Here is an 18306-nt window from a genome sequence, read left to right as displayed (position 1 = left end):
TATACAGTATTATATTAAATTATATTATATTACATTATATTATATTATACAGTATTATATTATATTATTTTATATTATATTATATTATATTTGGTTGGTCCACAAATCACTTGTTACAGAGTAAAATAATAATAATATAATATCATATAAATTATATAGGAACCATTCCCCCACTTTTATCACCCAATGGTCGGTCCAAGAATGATTTCAAACGTTACAGAATAATATTAAATTATAGTATATTATATTATATTTGGTCGGTCCACAAAATACTTTTAGCTTTACAGAGTAATATAATATAATATAATATAATATAATACAATATATTCTAATATAATTTAATATTATTCTGTAACATTTTAAATCATTCTTGGACCGACCATTGGGTGATAAAAGTGGGGGAATGGTTCCTATATAATTTATATGATATTATATTACTCTGTAAATATAAAAGTGTTTGTGGACCGACCAAATATAATATAATCACTTTCAACTTTACAGAGTAATAGATTAGAATATAATAGAATAATTAGTAAAAATTTCCCCACATTACGACCCAGTGGTTTGTCCACGAATCACTCAAAACCCTACACGTGCACTGCGCATGCGCATGTATTAGGTCGTGGCTCCGGCGCGCATGCGCAGTGGTAGTACAGAAGTTTGGAGTGATTCGTGGAAGTTTCCTGGACGAGAGAAAGAAGAGTGGAAAATCAAGAACTTCTAAGATGGCTTTTCGTAGAAGAAATAAGAGTTACCCTTTCTTCAGCCAAGAGTTTCTCATTCAGAATCACGCCGACATCGTCTTTAGTCTGGTCATTTTCATTTTGATTGGACTGATGTTTGAGGTGAGTTTTTGGAGTTTTTCATTCCTGATTTTTTTCGTCTCTCTGCCAGCTGTTTTTCCTCTGTCTCTCTATTTCTTCTGACTTTTACATCAATATTAAGCTTGCGACTTAAAGACAGGCAATGCAACTTTAAAAATAGACCGAACACTTTAAGGTGAATACATAAAGTTATCGAATTCACCGGCCACTTGTTTGGATATAAGAAAATAAAACAGACATTTACAGTTTGTGCATTTCATAAACATGAGGAGTGTGCATTTAAACACCACACTGGCTGCGTTCATAATGCATTATATTAAGAGTATTGCACGAGTCACGACGTTTTTCAAAAGTTATTTTAAAAATCTCCCCTCACATGGGCCTAGATGACTGCTCTATGATGCATTAAAAGTGCACACACACACATACTTGCACACCGGCTTGTCTTCAGATATATGCTTTTAACTTATGCATCAGGTGGTATGGTGGTGTATTTGAATTTGTATGACGTTGCTCATGTTTCTGCTTGAAGTGCCACGTCAAAACTCTCACGCGCCACCCTGTGATGTGCATTCAGGAAACTGCATCTTCATTTATTCCTGAAACACTTCACATATAATATGCATCATGATCTGTCACTTATGAAACAATCATCTAAAACGGCTTATTGACATTTAAAAAATAGGAACTGAATAAAATGGTGGCAAACAGTGAAACAAACTCTGTTTTTATGGTTTATTTCATGCATTTCATATCTCATCTGTCATGCAAACATCATATCTGTGTGTTTAGATGCTGTTTCACACACCTGTGCTGCTCTGTGCAGTGAAACATCTGGGTTTTATGCAAACACTTCATTTATGACCTTTTTAAACAAATCAACTGAAACTGATTTGATATTTATTTGCTTGTTTTGCATTCTTTTATGAATTGCAATGCTTAATTGAGACTATCTGAAATGCAAGAACTGGCTTTCTCTACAAATAAACCTTGTTTGCATAAATACAACAGCTTACTACTCATGCACACTCTTTTAACATCTTATATAGACATAGATATAGCTAATTTGTCCCTGGTTATATACTACATAATATAATATATTAAATTTGGTTATTTATTGTCCTGATTGCTCATACTCTATCCTTGATATATTAAGAGTCATTCGATTATCAAAATAACTAAACTGTATGGCTAACTGACTTCTAATTTGCTTCATAGCTGTGGTAGTTTTATATCTCTTTTATTACTCCACGCTCTTCCTTCTCACATAATAAAATATAACTCAATACTTCAGATCCATTTATTTGTTCTTTTTATCATAATTTGGTAAGTAGCCATGTAGTTAGCGGGATAATGTAAAGTCAGCGGTTCATTTTCTCAAAATAAACCCCTGATGCAAGAGGGCTTGTTTTGCAGTTATGACGTTATTCCTCACTTGGCGTGCAGGAAAGGTGATTCTTTGTAAACTACAAACTCTCTCTTTTCTTTTTCAGACAACAGCGAAAACGGCTATTTTATTCATTCAGCCGCAGTATAACATCAGCACCATGACAGCAGGTGTGTTTTAAATGTCACACACATGAAACCTAGAATATAAGAGTCATTAATGACAGAATATTTTTCAATCAAGGAAATGGTATCTTGGATTCACTGCCGTTTTTGAAGCATCATTATAGGGCTGAGCGATATGGCTCCAAAAATGATTTCTCAACATTTCTCAACCTATTGATGATATATTTGCTAAATTATATTACATTTAAAGTGATTTTAAACCAGGGAAACCATCATTTTTGATCCACACAGCAATTGTAGCTAAGTAGATTCAATGTTTAATGTAATAATAATCTACTTAAAGGGATAGTTCACCCAAAAATGTATAATCTCTCGTCGATTACTCACCCTCATGCCATGCCAGATGTGTATGACTAATTTCAATCTGCAGAACACAAATGACCATTTTTGGAAGAATATCTCAGCTATTTAGCTTTATACAAAGCAAGTGAATGGTGGCCAGAACTTTGAAGCTCAAAAAAGCACATAAAGGCAGCATAAAATAGCATACAATAATGATTTTAGTTTGAGCTGTTGGGTCGAAATTGGCAAGTTGCTTACAAATTTAGGTTTTAACCACAGATGTCGCTAGAGAGCCCAAAGTTCCATAGTGCCGCTTTAAAGGGACAGTGCACCCAAAAATGAAAATTCTCATCATCATTTACTCACCCTCATGTCATCCTAGATGTGTTTGACTTTCTTTCTTCTGCAGAACACAAACGAAGATTTTTTTGAAGAGTAAATCTCAGCTCTGTAGGTCCACACAATACAAGTTAAGTTACTTTAAAGCTCAAAAAAGCATATAAAATCAGCATAAAAGTAATCCATAAGACTCCAGTTGATAAATCCATGTCTTCTGAAGCGATATGATAGGTGTTGGTGTGAAACAGATCAATATTTAAGTCATTTTTACTATAAATTCTCCTCCCTAGTAAGTGGCGATATGCACGAAGAATGCAAATCGCCAAAAATATGAGAAGAAAGATGTGAAAGTGGAGATTTATTGTAAAAAATAACTTAAATATTGATCTGTTTCTCACCCACATCTATCATATCGCTTCTGAAGACATGGATTTAACACCTGGAGTCTTATGGATTACTCTTATGCTGCTTTTTTTTTAGCTTTAAAGTTACTTAACTTGTATTGTGTGGACCTGCAGAGCTGAGATTTACTCTTCATGATGATAAGAATTTTCATTTTTGGGTGCACTGTCCCTTTAAATCGGCACTATGGAACTTTGGGCTCTCTAGCGACATCTGTGGTTAAAACCTAAATTGCAAGCAACTTGCCAATTTTGACCCGACAGCTCAAAATAAAATCATTATTGTATGCTTGCTTAGTGCAGCTTTAAAGATAATGAAGGCATGTTTTTCACAGTTTCTGACTAAATGAACACAAGAAGAATGGTATTTAATTTATAGTGTAATAAATATAATTAGATGCACCATAATAAAATACAGTAATAAAAAAAAGCAATATTTACCTATAAATATTTTTACTAAAACTTGTATTTATTTTGAATGAACAGGGTATGCAAAAACTACAACTTCACTCACTTATGTTTTGGTACCCAGATAAATATTGTTTATTATTGTCCAGTCAAGTTCACTATTATAATTTGATACTGAATTGTTATTAGCATTTTGAGGACTTTTTGTTTAATGCAGTACTAATATATTTCAGTTGTATTTACTACACATTCACCTGGAGCTTATATTTTTGTGGAAAACTGCATGATCAGATGTGAATTTGACAGTTTATGTCCCTAATTACAAAATCTGGAGAAACACCATCATCTGCTTCATTTCTGTGACACTATTTTGCATTTTTAGATTTGTATAATCGGCTATAAATGCTTGTTTTTGCAAGAATGTTTGAACCTGCTGTACTTTGTTTTGCGAAAACTGCGTATCACGAGCTCCGCGTCACCTGTTCATTCTGATGCACAAACAGACTATGTATTCATTTAAGAAAACGCCTTTTGCGATGCTATTTTGTTTAATTGTGCAGCCATAAAAGGATGTGAAATTAGTCTAATGACACACGCTTTAGGAAACATAGTCGCCGAATGAAAAGTGCATTAAAATCATCGTGATAATATCGTGAGGATTCGATATATTGCCCAGCCCTACTAGCTTAAGAGACAGGAAATGGACATTCAAGTAAACATTTTGTTGTCCATGCATGTGTTTCAGATGGAGAAGTATCTCTTTATCATTATGGATGGAAGGATTGTGCCACCGTTCTCTTCTATCTCTTCATCACCATAATTCTTCACGCTGTGGTGCAGGAGTATGTTCTAGATGTAAGATGCCAGAACAGAGTGTATTCTGGATTTTTATTGCTCATCATTAGTTTATTATAGTACTTTCAAGGCATCACTGTATTATTACAGTTATTATTACATTCTGTTTAGGGTTTGTTCTATGTTCCCCTAGCTAGCTGACAGAAAACAAGATGTGCACTGAGTATCACAGCAAAGCAGGCCTGATGAAGCATTTTACAAAGAACTAGAACTAGGTGCCATCATAGCACTGGTGTTTCCTTTGGGAAATGCAAATGTAGTTTATTTCATTTGAATTAATGAACTTTTGAATTGAATATGAATGTATTTATTTTTGCTTTGTTGTAGAAAGTAAACCGGCGTCTCCACCTGTCGAAGAGTAAAAACACAAAGTTTAATGAATCTGGGCAGCTATTTGTGTTTTACCTGGTGTCCAGTTTATGGAGTCTCTATGTCATCGCCTCAGTAAGAACCAATCAAAACACATACACATACACACACACACACACACACACACACACACACACACAAAACTTCACACTTATGTCTTTCATAAATTGTTTTGATGCTTTACAGGAGGGATATATTTTGCATCTCAGCAGCCTTTGGGATAATTACCCTCATGTACACCTGAGGTACACACACACACACACACACACACACACACACACACACACACACACACACACACACACGTTATTGTTTTACATAATCACTAACACTGGAGTGAATGTCACAAAAACTGTCAAGAAATGTCTTATTTTAGTTACTAATCATATTTCACCCCAAAATCAAAAGAATAAAAAATAAAAAATTATATTTTAAATAAAAAGATAAGGACTATTTTCTGACCGTTACAATTTTTGTTTTGTTTTTTGGCTTTTTTTGTTTTTGCATGATGTCTTGCACATTTCCCACTACAGTTTTTTTATATAAGAAAAATGTATGTATGTGTGTGTGTGTGTGTATATATAACACAGTTAATGATGGGCAAGGAGGAGGCGGGAACCGGCTTGTCAATATAAATGATAATTTAATGAAAACTGAACTCAAACCAAAAGCACAAACATAAACACATGACGGACATGCCCGTAATTCTCTCTCTCTCTCGAACCATCGTCACCGGCCACCTTTATCCCTCGCGCGCCTCATCAGGCAGATTGGGGACCTGGCGCGCGATATTCCCACCCGGACCCGCCCCCCTCCGCTCCACATATATATATTAATGTAATGCCAAAAAACGTATTTGGCTTTATAGTAATACTTGGCATTAGAGTAAGTATTTGTAAAGTAAAATTGTGTGAATTTTTTAAATAATGTATTTGGACAGGACAATTTTCAATACATGAGATCAGAATTTGGGAGGCGCAGTGCTTAAATGAAAATTCTCTCATCATTTACTCACCCTCATGCCATCCCAGATCTGTATGACTTTCTTTCTTCAGTTGAACACAAACTAAGATTTTTAGTAGAATATCTTGTCTCTGTAGCTTCGTACAATGTAAGTTAATAGTGGGCAGATCTTTGAAGCTCAAAAAAGCACGTAAATGCAGCATAAAAGTAATCCATCTGATTGCAGTGGTTTAATCCATGTCTCCTTAAGTAATCTAATTGGTTTTGGGTGAGAACAGACATCTGATATCTGCAGTCTTTAGGCACAATCATCATTTCAAGCTAGATTACACTTCCTTCTGCAGATATCAAGATTTATAGTTATATTTTAGTGTAAAACTGATTGGATCGCTTCAGAAGACATGGATTGATACACCGGAGTCTTATAGATTTTGTTTATGCTGCTTTTATATGCTTTTTGGAGCTTCAGCGTTTTAGTCACCTTTCTATTTGCATTGTATGGACCTACAGAGCTGAAATATTCTTCTAAGAATCTTATATTGTGTTCTGGGGTGGCATGAGGGTGAGTAAATGACGAGAGAATTTTCCATTTTGGGTGTACTGTCCCTTTAATTGTCCTACAAATAATGAGTCATCTTAATGGTCCTAAAATAACCTTTATTTTCATTATGCTAAATACATTTTAAATATGACCCGTACATTTTTTTTTTATATGAATCACTCATTGATATTTCCAACTTGAAGAACTCTTAAGTGGTTAAAGACATTAAAAAGTGATGCTATATGCAGTCATAAAATGCACCAGTGTTTTTGATGTGTGTTATGCGCATCAAAAATGCATCAAATCATCTACAGAGTTCAGAACATCATTATGGTTGGTTCTGTGTGAATGTAACATGTGATTGTAATATTCTGTCCGTCCGTCTGTCTGTCAGGTTTCAGGTGAAGTTTTTCTATCTCACTCAGCTGGCGTACTGGTTTCATGCGCTGCCTGAACTTTACTTCCAGAAAGTGAGAAAGGTAAGAGACGAGTTAAATACAAGCACTGATGTAAAAGAGAACAGACAAATGAAGAGGACGGAAGACTGAGGAGATTTGTGTTGTTTGTTTTGTTTGTTTGCAGGATGAAATCCCTCGTCAGCTGCAGTACATCAGTCTCTATCTGTTACACATTCTGGCTGCGTATCTGTTAAAGTAAGTCCACACATGAACTATTGACTCTCCTGTACAGCTAGACCATATATCGGTTTTACAGTTTAATCGATGCCAATAGTTGCTTTTTGGAACTATCAATTATCCGCAAAAATCTGTGATAAATAAGTCTTTTCAATTAAAGTGAGGGCATGCAACAAAAATTGAGTAAATGGAAATGTGCCCTGTCAGCACATGCATTGTCTCTCCAAATTCATATCTTGTAAATAATAATATAATAAAACCTTATTCCTAATTAAACCTCATCTGATAATATGGATGTATATATGCAGTTGCAATGAAAATGATTAAATATGCAATTAAAAATAAGCTGTCTCAAAAGCTAATAGAGGAGATTATTTCATTACACAAGAAAAGATCATGGCTAAAAGTACATTTCCAAGGCACCACCATACAAGGTTGGCAGCACCATTCATGCATTTTTAAAATATGGTGCAACCGCAACCTTCTTGGGTGTGGAAGAAAGCAAAACTTCATCAAGGGAAATGTTGACTTGAATATTTAAGAAGGAATTGGGGGTGGCCTGGGTAGCTCAGCGAGTATTGACGCTGACTACCACCCCTTGAGTCGTGAGTTTGAATCCAGGGTGTGCTGAGTGACTCCAGCCAGGTCTCCTAAGCAACCAAATTGACCCGGTTTCTAGGGAGGGTAGAGTCGCATGGGGGAACCTCCTCGTGGTTGCGATTAGTGGTTCTCGCTCTCAATGGGGGCGTGTAGTAAGTTGTGCGTGGATCATAGAGAGTAGCATGAGCCTCCACATGCTGTGAGTCTGCGTTGTTGTGCACAACGAGTTGCATGATAAGATGTGTGGATTGACTGTCTCGGAAGCGAAAAGCCACTGAGACTTTTCCTCCGCCATCCCGATTGAGGCGAGTAACCGTGCCACCACGACGACCTACTAAGTAGTGGGAATTGGGCATTCCAAATTGGGGAGAAAAGGCAACTAAAAAAAGACCTCTGAAGTCCTGGAAGAAGGTATTATGGACGTATGGCACTAAACAAAAAATGTGTTTTAGACCTATGGGTCAGCAGTACGTCTGGAGTAAGAAAGGCAAGAACGACACCATCCCACCAGTCAAGCATGGAGGTGGGGCAGTCCTGTTATGGGGTTGTTTTGCGGCTACAGGAAATGGCTATCCTGACTATGTGACTGACGCCATGGATTCTTTCAGGTATCAGGCCATTTTGGCAAAAATGTGATGCTTTTAGTGTGTAAATTGAAGCTCTGTGATCACTGGACTTTCCAGCGAGACAATAACACCAAGGATACATCCAAGTTGTCCAAAATCTGGTTCAGGGATGGGTCGTGGAATGCTCTTGAAATGTCCCGTTCAGTACATCATTAAAATCCCATTGAAAATCTTTGTTGGGATTTCAAGGAAGCAGTGGCATCACAGAAACCTTCCAGAAGTGGTCGACTTTCCAAAATTCCTCCAAGAGCACAGTGATGACTCATCCATGAATCACAAAAAAGCCAAGGACCACATCCGAGGAACTGCAGGCCTCTCTCACATCAATAAAGGTCACTGTTCATGACTCCACTATCAGAAAGACACTAGCCAAAAATGCCATCCATGTGAGAGTGACAAGGCAAAAAACACTGCTAACCCAGAAGAACATTAAGGCTCGTCTGGATTTTGCCAAAACACACCTTGATGATCCTCAAACTTTTGGGAGAATGTTCTGTGGACTGAGTCGAAATCGGAACTGGTTGGAAGACAGGGGTCCCGTTACAAACACAGAATTCCACAAAAAGAACATCATACCTACAGTCAAGCATGGTGGTTGTAGTGTGAGGGTTTGGAGATGCTTTGCTGCTTCAGGGTGACTTGCAATAACTGAAGGGAAACATGAATTCTGCTCTCTACCAGAAAATCCTAAAGGAGAACGTCCGGTCATCAGTCCGTGAGTTGAAGCTCAAGTGCAACTGGATTATGCAGCAAGACAATAATCCAAAGCATTGGAGTAAGTCCACCTCAATGGCTCAAAAGATGCACAATTAAAGTTTTGGAGTGGCCTAGTCAAAGTCCTGACTTGAACCCGATTGAGATGCTGTAGCAGGACCTTAAACGGGCAGTTCATGCTTGAACCCTCCAATGTGTCTGAACTAAAGCAGTTCTACAAAGAAGAGTGGGCCAAAATTCCTCCACAGCGTTGTGAAAGACTGATCTCCAGTTATCAGAAGCGTTTGGTTGCAGTTGTTGCTGCTAAAGGTGGCACAAACAGCTATTAAGTTTAATGGGGCAGTTCGTTTTTCACATGAGTGATATAGGTGTTGGATAACTTTTTTGAAAAAAAAAAACCCTTCTGGGCTTCCTCAGAATGGTGGCGGGCTTCTCCCTTAGAGATAGGGTGAGGAGCTCAGTCATCCGTGAGAAGCTCGGAGTAGAGCCGCTGCTCCTTTGCGTCGAAAGGAGTCAGTTGAGGTGGTTTGGGCATCTGGTAAGGATGCCCCCTGGTCGCCTTCCTAGGGAGGTGTTTCAGGCACGTCCAGCTGGGAGGAGGCATCAGGGAAGACCCAGGATTAGGTGGAGAGATTACATCTCCACACTGGCCTGGGAACGCCTCGGGGTCCCCCAGTCAGAGCTGGTTAATGTGGCTCGGGATAGGGAAGTTTGGGGCCCCCTGCTGGAGCGGCTGCCCCCGTGACCCGAATTCGGATAAGCGGTTGAAGATGGATGGATGGATGGATGGATGGAGAAAAAAAAATATATTAATATATATATATATATATATACTTTTTGAAAGCACTGTAGAGCATTGTAACGGTGCTAAGTCTCTGTCATTTCAAAATAAGAGTCCCCCTTTTGTTTCTGCTTGTTTATAGTTAAAAGTCCCGAGTTATGCACAAAATCATATTTTGGTTAAACTATAAACTGCATCTGGAATTTTTATCATTTTCGACTCTTGTAGCCTCTACTTCTGTGCCCGTCATAGTAAGGAAACGATAAGAAAAGATTATTAGATTTTTAAAACTGTCGGCCGATTAATCGGTTCTCGGACTTCCCCACCACCTTAACAATCGGTATCGGCAAAATCCACTATCGGTCACTCTACTTTCCAGATGACGTTTTTAACCATTTAATAGAATATGATGATTCATTTCTTTCCACACCATAGCTAGCTTGCTTAATTAAGATAATAGATTTTCTAAAGTTTCTGTCACATGGACGGAGCGTTAACTATTTTAGTTTCTATTTTGACTTCTTATATCATTGTCTAAACTGTACATTCGTCTCCTCCGTTTCAATAGTTTTCAATGTAAACGTGCTAGATAGACATCTTTTGATTGTTGCGCCGCATGTCTAGTTAAACCGGACTTCAACTTTTAAAAAGTGCGCCTATTGTTACAGTTTATTCATACACAGAACTTTTCCAGCAATGTTTTGGAACTGGGAAACTGGTAACGCTGATTTGTCCGTATTTCGATAACAGGCCCTGTTTGCACAACCTCGAAACCTAAAAACAGTGTTAAATTTAGAACAAATGCTGTGTGAAAGCACCTTTTATATTTACTATTATTACATGACTATCTGAAATACTCTATTCTGATTGGTCCCATCTAGCGCCATCTAGCGGTCTGATATATCCGAGTTACAACCGTACATCCTGGTGTTAAGACAAATCAGACCGGTCATCCTGGTATTGCAAGTCATCTTATCACTCTGCGATCTATACAAGTAAACTAGTCAGATAATTTCGATTTGTATTAATGTTTCCTGTCCATTTTATTTATTTGGCAAGTAGTCTTGTAATAAGCTGAATAATGAGCAGTCAGACGATAATTAAAACGCCAACAGAACTCAGAATTCAGTTGTTCAATGATTTCTATCTTCTCACAAATGTAAACAAGTTTAATGCAAATCAATATTGTATGTCCATTTGATTTATGTATTTGGTTAGTAGCTGTGTAATAAGTGGGATAATGAGCAGTCAGACGGTTGGTATTGCAAAATAAACCCCTTCAGGGCGATGCAAGACCTGATCAGCGAAACGGCTGATTGCTCATTATCCCTTACTTACATGGCTGTTATGCATATTGTCTTTGTATATGTGGACAATAATATTTGCTAAACACTAAAAATGTATTGTAATAAACCTATAAAATCAGAGGACTACTGTTACTGTATAATTTGTTTTTTTCTGAGAGCGTGAGAATATGTTTTTGTAAATTGTTGATTTCTTTCTTTGTTTAGTTTGACCCGAGTCGGGCTGGTTTTGTTGTTTCTTCAGTATCTCTCTGAAATGGGTTTCCATCTGTCCCGACTCTTCTACTTTATTGATGAAAACCAACATAAAATGTGAGTAAGACACATTTCCTACAGCTGTATTTTTCTGGAGTGTTTTAAAACTTTGAGCTGAAGTTTTTTGATATTCATGTTTGGTTACATGCTGTGTGTGTGTGTGTGTGTGTGTGTGTGTGTGTGTGTGTAGGTTTGAGAAGTGGTCCATTGGGTTTGTTCTGACCCGTATGATCACTCTAACCCTGATGTTCTTGGCTGTTGGCTTCGGTTTGGCTCGTTCTGAAAACCAGACGCTTGATTTGGAAACGGGAAACTTTAACACCCTTTCTATCAGGTGAGACTGGAAATCACACCTACCGTACTTCCATATTTTATGTTTTATTATAAACGCGTGTAATCATCTTATTATGCTGTGTTTCTGTTTCACGCAGGCTGCTGGTGTTGTTCTTGGTGTGTTTCACTCAGTCGTGGCTGCTCTGGAAGTTCTTCCGCTTCCAGCTGAGCCGAACACGCGAGCTGCGACTGGAGCAGGCGGCCCGGAAAAGAGCGGCCGCTAAACAACAGATGCAGCAGCGCACGCTCAAACGTGATTCAGGTACACTTTCCAATTAACACTCGCTAGCTCAACTTAGGTTGGGTAAAATTCTGTCATTTACTCACCCTCATGTCAATCCAATACTGTATAATTTTCTTCGATGGAATGCAAAAGGAGATGTTTAGCAGAATGTTGATGCTGCTCTTTTCCATACAATGAAAATGAATGGGGAAAAAATGCTGTCACTCTACAAAACAACAAAAAACAATAGCAGAAAAGTAGTTCATACGACTCGTGAGCTGTATTCCAAATCTTATGATGCCACGCAATAGCTTTGTGGAATGAAGTATTAACGCTTGTGAGTCAATAAAAATTCAGGTCTTGGAGGACAAAAATATGTGTGCCAAAAAGTTGCCATAATAATTTTATATATTAATATAATTTAACCAACATCAGTTCTGATCATAACTAACAAATATTCATTAATTTTCAGGATTTTTAACCCTTTAAATGCCGGTTTGTTTATATAATGCCACTGTGGTTTTTTTACACACACATACACAAATTTCTTAATACACATGTACAAAAGACACTCTGACATCCATACCAACCCACTCATACAGTTTTAGCTGCATCATTTATTCAATTGGCCTGTTGTGCTCTAACATACAGCTAGCAGAAAATAGGGCAAAAGCATGTATTTGCTCCATAGGCTAAGCATGAGAAAAATGGCGCCATCTGGTGGAAAATATTACAGATTACAATGTTTAATCCAGGGATCCGTAGTAAAAGCATAATGCGGGACTTGACAATAAGGACAGCCCGATGGCCCGGGGCCAGTGTGAGAGCGACTCGGGCCAGTTGCTAGAACTGTCACTTGCCCGATCGGGCCAGTGCTGCATTTATAACATTAGTGCCAGCAAACAACAATCAAGAGAGCACAACGATTACACTGAGCAAACAACCTTGCCAGTACAAAACATCCTTAGCGTTGAGCCCTGATAATATCATAGAATTCATGATTTTATGCTTTAATGGCACTAGGATCAAATATTGCAGTTTTAATGGGGATATCTTTGTCCTTAAGGTCCTGATATTATATATGCATTATAGGAACTGAGGTTGAAATAACAAAAAACACACCTTTGGCAATGTATGCCATTGGCATTAACACAGCCAAAATTATAGAAAAAAACGAAATGAAAAAGACAAATGTCCCGAAGGTCGCACAAGGTTTAAGTACCGCAGAATCACAGCTCCCATATCTCATTCACAGTCGTCTATATTCATATATGGCTAGCGAGGCTTGTTGCACCATATTTGGCGTTAATCATGCCAGCGTGGCAGTTTTAATACATGGAAGCTCAAATGTGATTTAAGAAGTTCGGCGATTATCTAATATTTTGGGAGGTCTTCAATTGGAAAAGCAATCCGTACATAAACATGTATGAATGCATGTATTTTTTTGGTAAGTCTAAAAATGCTAAGTTTTCTTTGAGGGTTTCGGTGAGGTATAATCTATAGTAATTAGCTTGTATAAAAACAACAAAAGTCAATATAATGTCTTGATTTAAATAGCTTTGTTTACATTTTTGTGTGTTCTGCAGTTGGCCACCATGAGAACGGACTGATCAAAGCAGAGAACGGGATGTCACCTCGTCTGAAGAAGATCAAAACTCCTTAAACTTCATCCCCATTCCAACGCTTGGCCTCTCCACCCCGAGGGCACAGGAACGGGAAACAATTCAACAGCCTGCAGCTTCCTGTTTCCATGTCAAGAGAAGTGAATGTGCTGTTTCTCAGAGGAAGTGACATCACAGCGGCACACTCAACAGACTCTTGTCACTATACTTCTCTTTATCAGTTTCAGTATTCATGTTATTTCTTTTGCCTATGCAGTCTGTCTTTATTTAAGCACTGTTTTGAGGTTAGTTTCGTTTTTCTGCACGTCACGAGGTACAAAAATGGTGACTACGGTGGCCGAGGAAGGACACTTATTGAGATTATAAAATGTAATCGTGTTACTGTGTGGCTTCAAGAGATTCCAAACGTATTCTGGGTTTGTAATGAACAAAAGATTTCGATGATTTTCACAATGCAACAGAACTGGCAGAAGACAACCCATGTTTTGGTGCGGTTTGAGGTAGGAACAAGCATTGTATTAGTGAAATAATCCTGGACGAGATCGAATGGAGACCAACACTCACTTTTCTTTGAACTATTAAATGCCGTTTATAGTTTCCCACGATGCTTTGTAAGTTTATACAGTTTGATATGTGATTGAATGACAATCCTTTATAAATATTGATTTCGTTTTTGTTGTTGTTGTAAAAATGGTTTGAGTCTGGTCTTTTTGCAGAAAATCTGCACTGCCTGGTCAAAAAAAAGTCGCCGTTTGGATTTAAATAAGCGGACCCCTAAGAGCCTATGATTGGATCATTATTGCCATGATTAATATGTTTCAGCTGGCAACCATTCTTTTAACCTTACTGATGCAGTGTGAAGCTTCTCATTTCTTAAACAACCATGTCTGGAAGACGTATCCCATGGTCGTTGAAAATATGTTTCTATTTTTCAGATTGGGCAAATTATTGGCCTATGTATTGGCAGTGACATACATTTTGTGTTTTGCAAAGTTTGCTGCTTCAGTATTTGTAGATAATTTTTTCACATGTTTCTATGGTATACTGGAAAACAATGATAAGTATTTAATATGTTTTAAAGGCTTTTATTGGCAAAAACATTCAATATATGCAGAGAGTCAATATTTACAGTGTTGACAGTTGTTCTTCATAACCTCTGCAATTCGCTCTGGCATGCTGGATATCAGCTTCTGGGCCAAATCCTGACTGATGGCGATCCATTCTTGACTTATTAGTGCTCGGAGTTGATCACAGTTTGTGGGCTTCTGTTTGTCCACTCGCCTTTTGAGGATTGACCACAGGTTCTCTATGGGATTAAGATCCGGGGAGTTGCCTGGCCACAGATCCAAAATTTCAATGTAATGATCTCCGAGTCACTTCATTATTACTCTTGCCTTGTGACATGGTGCTCCATCATGCTGGAAACTACACGGATCATCACCAAATTTCTCCTGGATCGTTGGGAGAAGTTGCTCTTGCAGGACATTTTGATACCATTCTTTACTCATGGCAGTGTTTTTGTGCAGAATTGTGAGAGAGCCCACTCCCTGTGATGAAAAGCAACCCCACACATGGATGGTATCAGGATGCTTCACTGTTGGCACGACACAGGACTCATGGTAACGTTCACCTTTTCTTCTCCGGACTATCGATTCTCCAGATGTCCCAAACAGTCAGAAGGGGGCTTCATCAGAGAAAATAACTTTTCACCAGTCTTCTGCTGTCCAATCCTTGTAATTCCTGCAGAATTTCAGTCTGTCCTTGATGTTTGTCTTGGAGAGAAGTGGCTTCTTTGCTGCCCTTCTTGACACCAGGTCATTGTCCAAAAGTCTTCGCCTCACTGTGCGTGCAGATGCACTCACACCAACCTGCTGCCAATATTGAGCTCTGCACTGGTGGTGACACGATTCCGTAGTGGACTCCTCAGGAGGAGACAGTCCTGGCGCTTGCTGGACACTCTGGGATGTCCTGAAGCCTTCTTCACTGCAGTTGAACCTCTACATTTTACATTTATTCATTTGGCAGACGCTTTTATCCAAAGCGACTTACAAAAGAGGAAGAACATCAGCGAATCATCTTAGGGAGACAGTGGTACAAAAAGTGCCATATTACAAAGTTTCACTATCATCATAATAGTATACAAAACAGATTTAAGTGCAACAAGAAATGTAAATATTTTTTTATTTTTTTTATTTTTTATTTATTAATTTTTTTTTATTGACCGGTTAAGTGCTTTTGGAAAAGATGTGTTTTTAGCCGTTTTTTGAAGATAGAGAGTGAGTTAGCTTCCCGGATCGAGTTGGGAAGGTCATTCCACCACCGTGGTATGATGAAACTGAAAGTCCGGGAAAGTGTTTTGGTGCCTCTTTGTTTTGTTACGACAAGGCGACGTTCCTTAGCCGACCGCAGGCTTCTGGTGGGAACGTAGCTCTGCATAAATGTTTTTAGGTATGCTGGAGCAGACCCAGTGACTGTTTTATATGCCAGCATCAGGGCCTTGAATTTAAAACGTGCATGAACCGGCAGCCAGTGGAGAGAGACAAAGAGTGGTGTAACATGTGCTCTCTTAGGTTCATTAAAGACCAGACGTGCTGCTGCATTCTGGATCATTTGCAGAGGTCTAATAGCACATGCAGGAAGGCCTGCAATGAGAGCGTTACAGTAGTCCAGTCTAGTTATGACAAGGGACTGAACAAGCAGTTGTGTGGCATGTACAGAGAGGAAAGGTCTTATCTTCCTGATATTGTAGAGTGTAAATCTATAAGATCTTGCAGTTTTTGAAATGTGGTCTGAAATTTAGCTCATCATCAATGGTTACCCCTAGATTTCTGACCTCTCTCCTTGAAGTTCTTGATGGTTCTTTCAGGTGCAATATTCTTTGCAGGAATGTCCTTGAATTTGAGGCTATTGTGATGCAAATCGATGATGGCTGCACGTCTTTCTTTAGAGGTAACCACTGCTAACGACACAATGATTGGAAGCACTACTTCCCTCCTTTTATAGCAATCAGTCTGCTCTTATAATCCAATCAGAATGATAGAGTGATTTCACCTGACTAGTGCTCGTTCACACTTTCCCAGGTGCTGCTGATATTATTAGTGAAATGATGTTAGCTGGTCATTTTGTGCCAGGGCCAAAAAACTGAAATTTGGGATTTTTTAATAAAGTTCATTTTTTTTTTTTGGCAAATTAAGCTTTTTGCAATTATTTAAAATGCATCTGATCACTCTGCACAATAATCTAGAAACTATGTGAATCAACACCACAACAACCGAAGCGAGAAAAATTTGCAAAACACAAAATTTATGTCACTGTCAATACTTTTGGCAATAAAGTGATTTTGATTTGAATGTTCAGGGTGCATGAGGAATTATTTTCACACATTAATTGGCCACCACCGAGTCCTGACCTTAACCCCATTGAAAGTCTTTGGGATGTGTTGGAGAAGACTTTACGGAAGTGATTCGACTCCCCCGTCATCAAAACAAGATCTCGGGCAAAAATTAATGCAACTCTGGAGGTTAATACATTTTGTGATATTGCATAAGGTTAATGCAACTATTCTGCAAATACCACTACTAATGCACGCCGTAATCAAAGCTAAAGGCAGTCCAACAAAATATTAGTATGCAAATTTTTTCTTGGAAAGGCAGTGTTTATAAATATGAGCTGTTACTGTTGCTCAACTTCTGGGTTTGATTTCCAGGGAACACATTAACTAATTAAAAATATTGTTCATGAATGCACAGTGTCTGGCAAAATGCATGTGTAAATATGAAATAATTATATATATATACATATACCACAGTATGAGCACTGATGGTGTGAGATCATTTTTGTGTGTAATATAAGCCAGCTGGTGACCTAAAGTGAATCCGTTAGTCATTGTTTACATAGAACTGCACTCCGTGATCGCTCCAAAACTAGGAAATAGCTGTAAACAGACAACTTCAGGATTAAGGCTCATCACAGCTGAGAGACACAACAGACTGATTTGTTACAGAACTCAAGTGCTTACCTTTTATCGTAGTTTCCACATTGGATACTGTTTAAAATGGCGGAGGACATCGCTGTTTCTATAGTCAATGACTCTTGCGCACCGGCTACAGTGAAATAGAGAGGAATACCCCCTCTTGGACGTCTATTTTCCACTGAGAAAGCTGACCGCGTCTCTGATTGGGTGTGGCAACAGGTGATTGCACACACGCTCTCACTCTCACACACACACATCCAGCCGTCTATTGTTGTTTATCCAATAACTTGTTAGAAACAGCACAAGCCGTGATACTATTTCTAATGTGACATTTTTGAATTACTAACGAAGACTTGGACGCATCATTTGTTTTCAACCAGCAACAGCAGATTCTGATTTGTCGCGTAAGAAAGTAGTTCCATGCACAAATGTGTTTTTATGACCATACTCTGTTTTTCCTATTATTTTTTTAAATGTACTTGTTCATTGAACTGTTGCATATAAGTAATATCACACTCGCAATCGTGCGATATGGCCCTACATCAGCACTGCTTTAATTACCTACGGCACTCGAATCACTTCAGTGCTGATGTAGGGCCATATCGCACTCTTGATCGTGTGATATTACTTAAATGTATTAGGTTTGGGGTTATATATTGTTTTTATTTATGTATGTAAATATCATA

General features: G+C 38.2%; 2 protein-coding genes across 2 annotated transcripts in view; one reads left to right on the top strand and one right to left on the bottom strand.

The window, feature by feature from the left end:
- Window positions 1–18306, bottom strand: part of LOC127621932 (protein eva-1 homolog A-like) — a 187298-nt gene that overhangs the window by 102293 nt on the left and 66699 nt on the right. The gene's annotated exons all lie outside the window — the stretch shown is intronic.
- On the top strand, window positions 665–17347 carry LOC127621931 (translocating chain-associated membrane protein 2-like). The gene is made up of 11 exons (XM_052095749.1): window positions 665–845; window positions 2318–2381; window positions 4572–4681; window positions 5009–5125; window positions 5237–5295; window positions 6949–7033; window positions 7137–7207; window positions 11422–11526; window positions 11660–11803; window positions 11901–12064; window positions 13612–17347. Exons 1-11 carry the CDS (start codon window positions 726–728, stop codon window positions 13686–13688), a joined length of 1116 nt encoding a protein of 371 aa, XP_051951709.1. The 5' UTR covers window positions 665–725; the 3' UTR covers window positions 13689–17347.

Source organism: Xyrauchen texanus, chromosome 28 (genome assembly GCF_025860055.1).
Source record: "Xyrauchen texanus isolate HMW12.3.18 chromosome 28, RBS_HiC_50CHRs, whole genome shotgun sequence".
Classification (NCBI taxonomy): domain Eukaryota; kingdom Metazoa; phylum Chordata; class Actinopteri; order Cypriniformes; family Catostomidae; genus Xyrauchen; species Xyrauchen texanus.
This window is presented reverse-complemented; position numbering and strand designations above follow the sequence as displayed.

What these genes read in the sequence shown, in the direction of transcription:
- LOC127621931 (XM_052095749.1), top strand. Translation starts at nt 726, where the DNA reads ATGGCTTTTCGTAGAAGAAATAAGAGTTACCCTTTCTTCAGCCAAGAG. An exon ending in GTCTCTATGTCATCGCCTCA is followed by an intron (nt 5,126 to 5,236) that starts GTAAGAACCAAT and finishes GATGCTTTACAG; the next exon opens with GAGGGATATATTTTGCATCT. An exon ending in CACGCTCAAACGTGATTCAG is followed by an intron (nt 12,065 to 13,611) that starts GTACACTTTCCA and finishes TGTGTTCTGCAG; the next exon opens with TTGGCCACCATGAGAACGGA.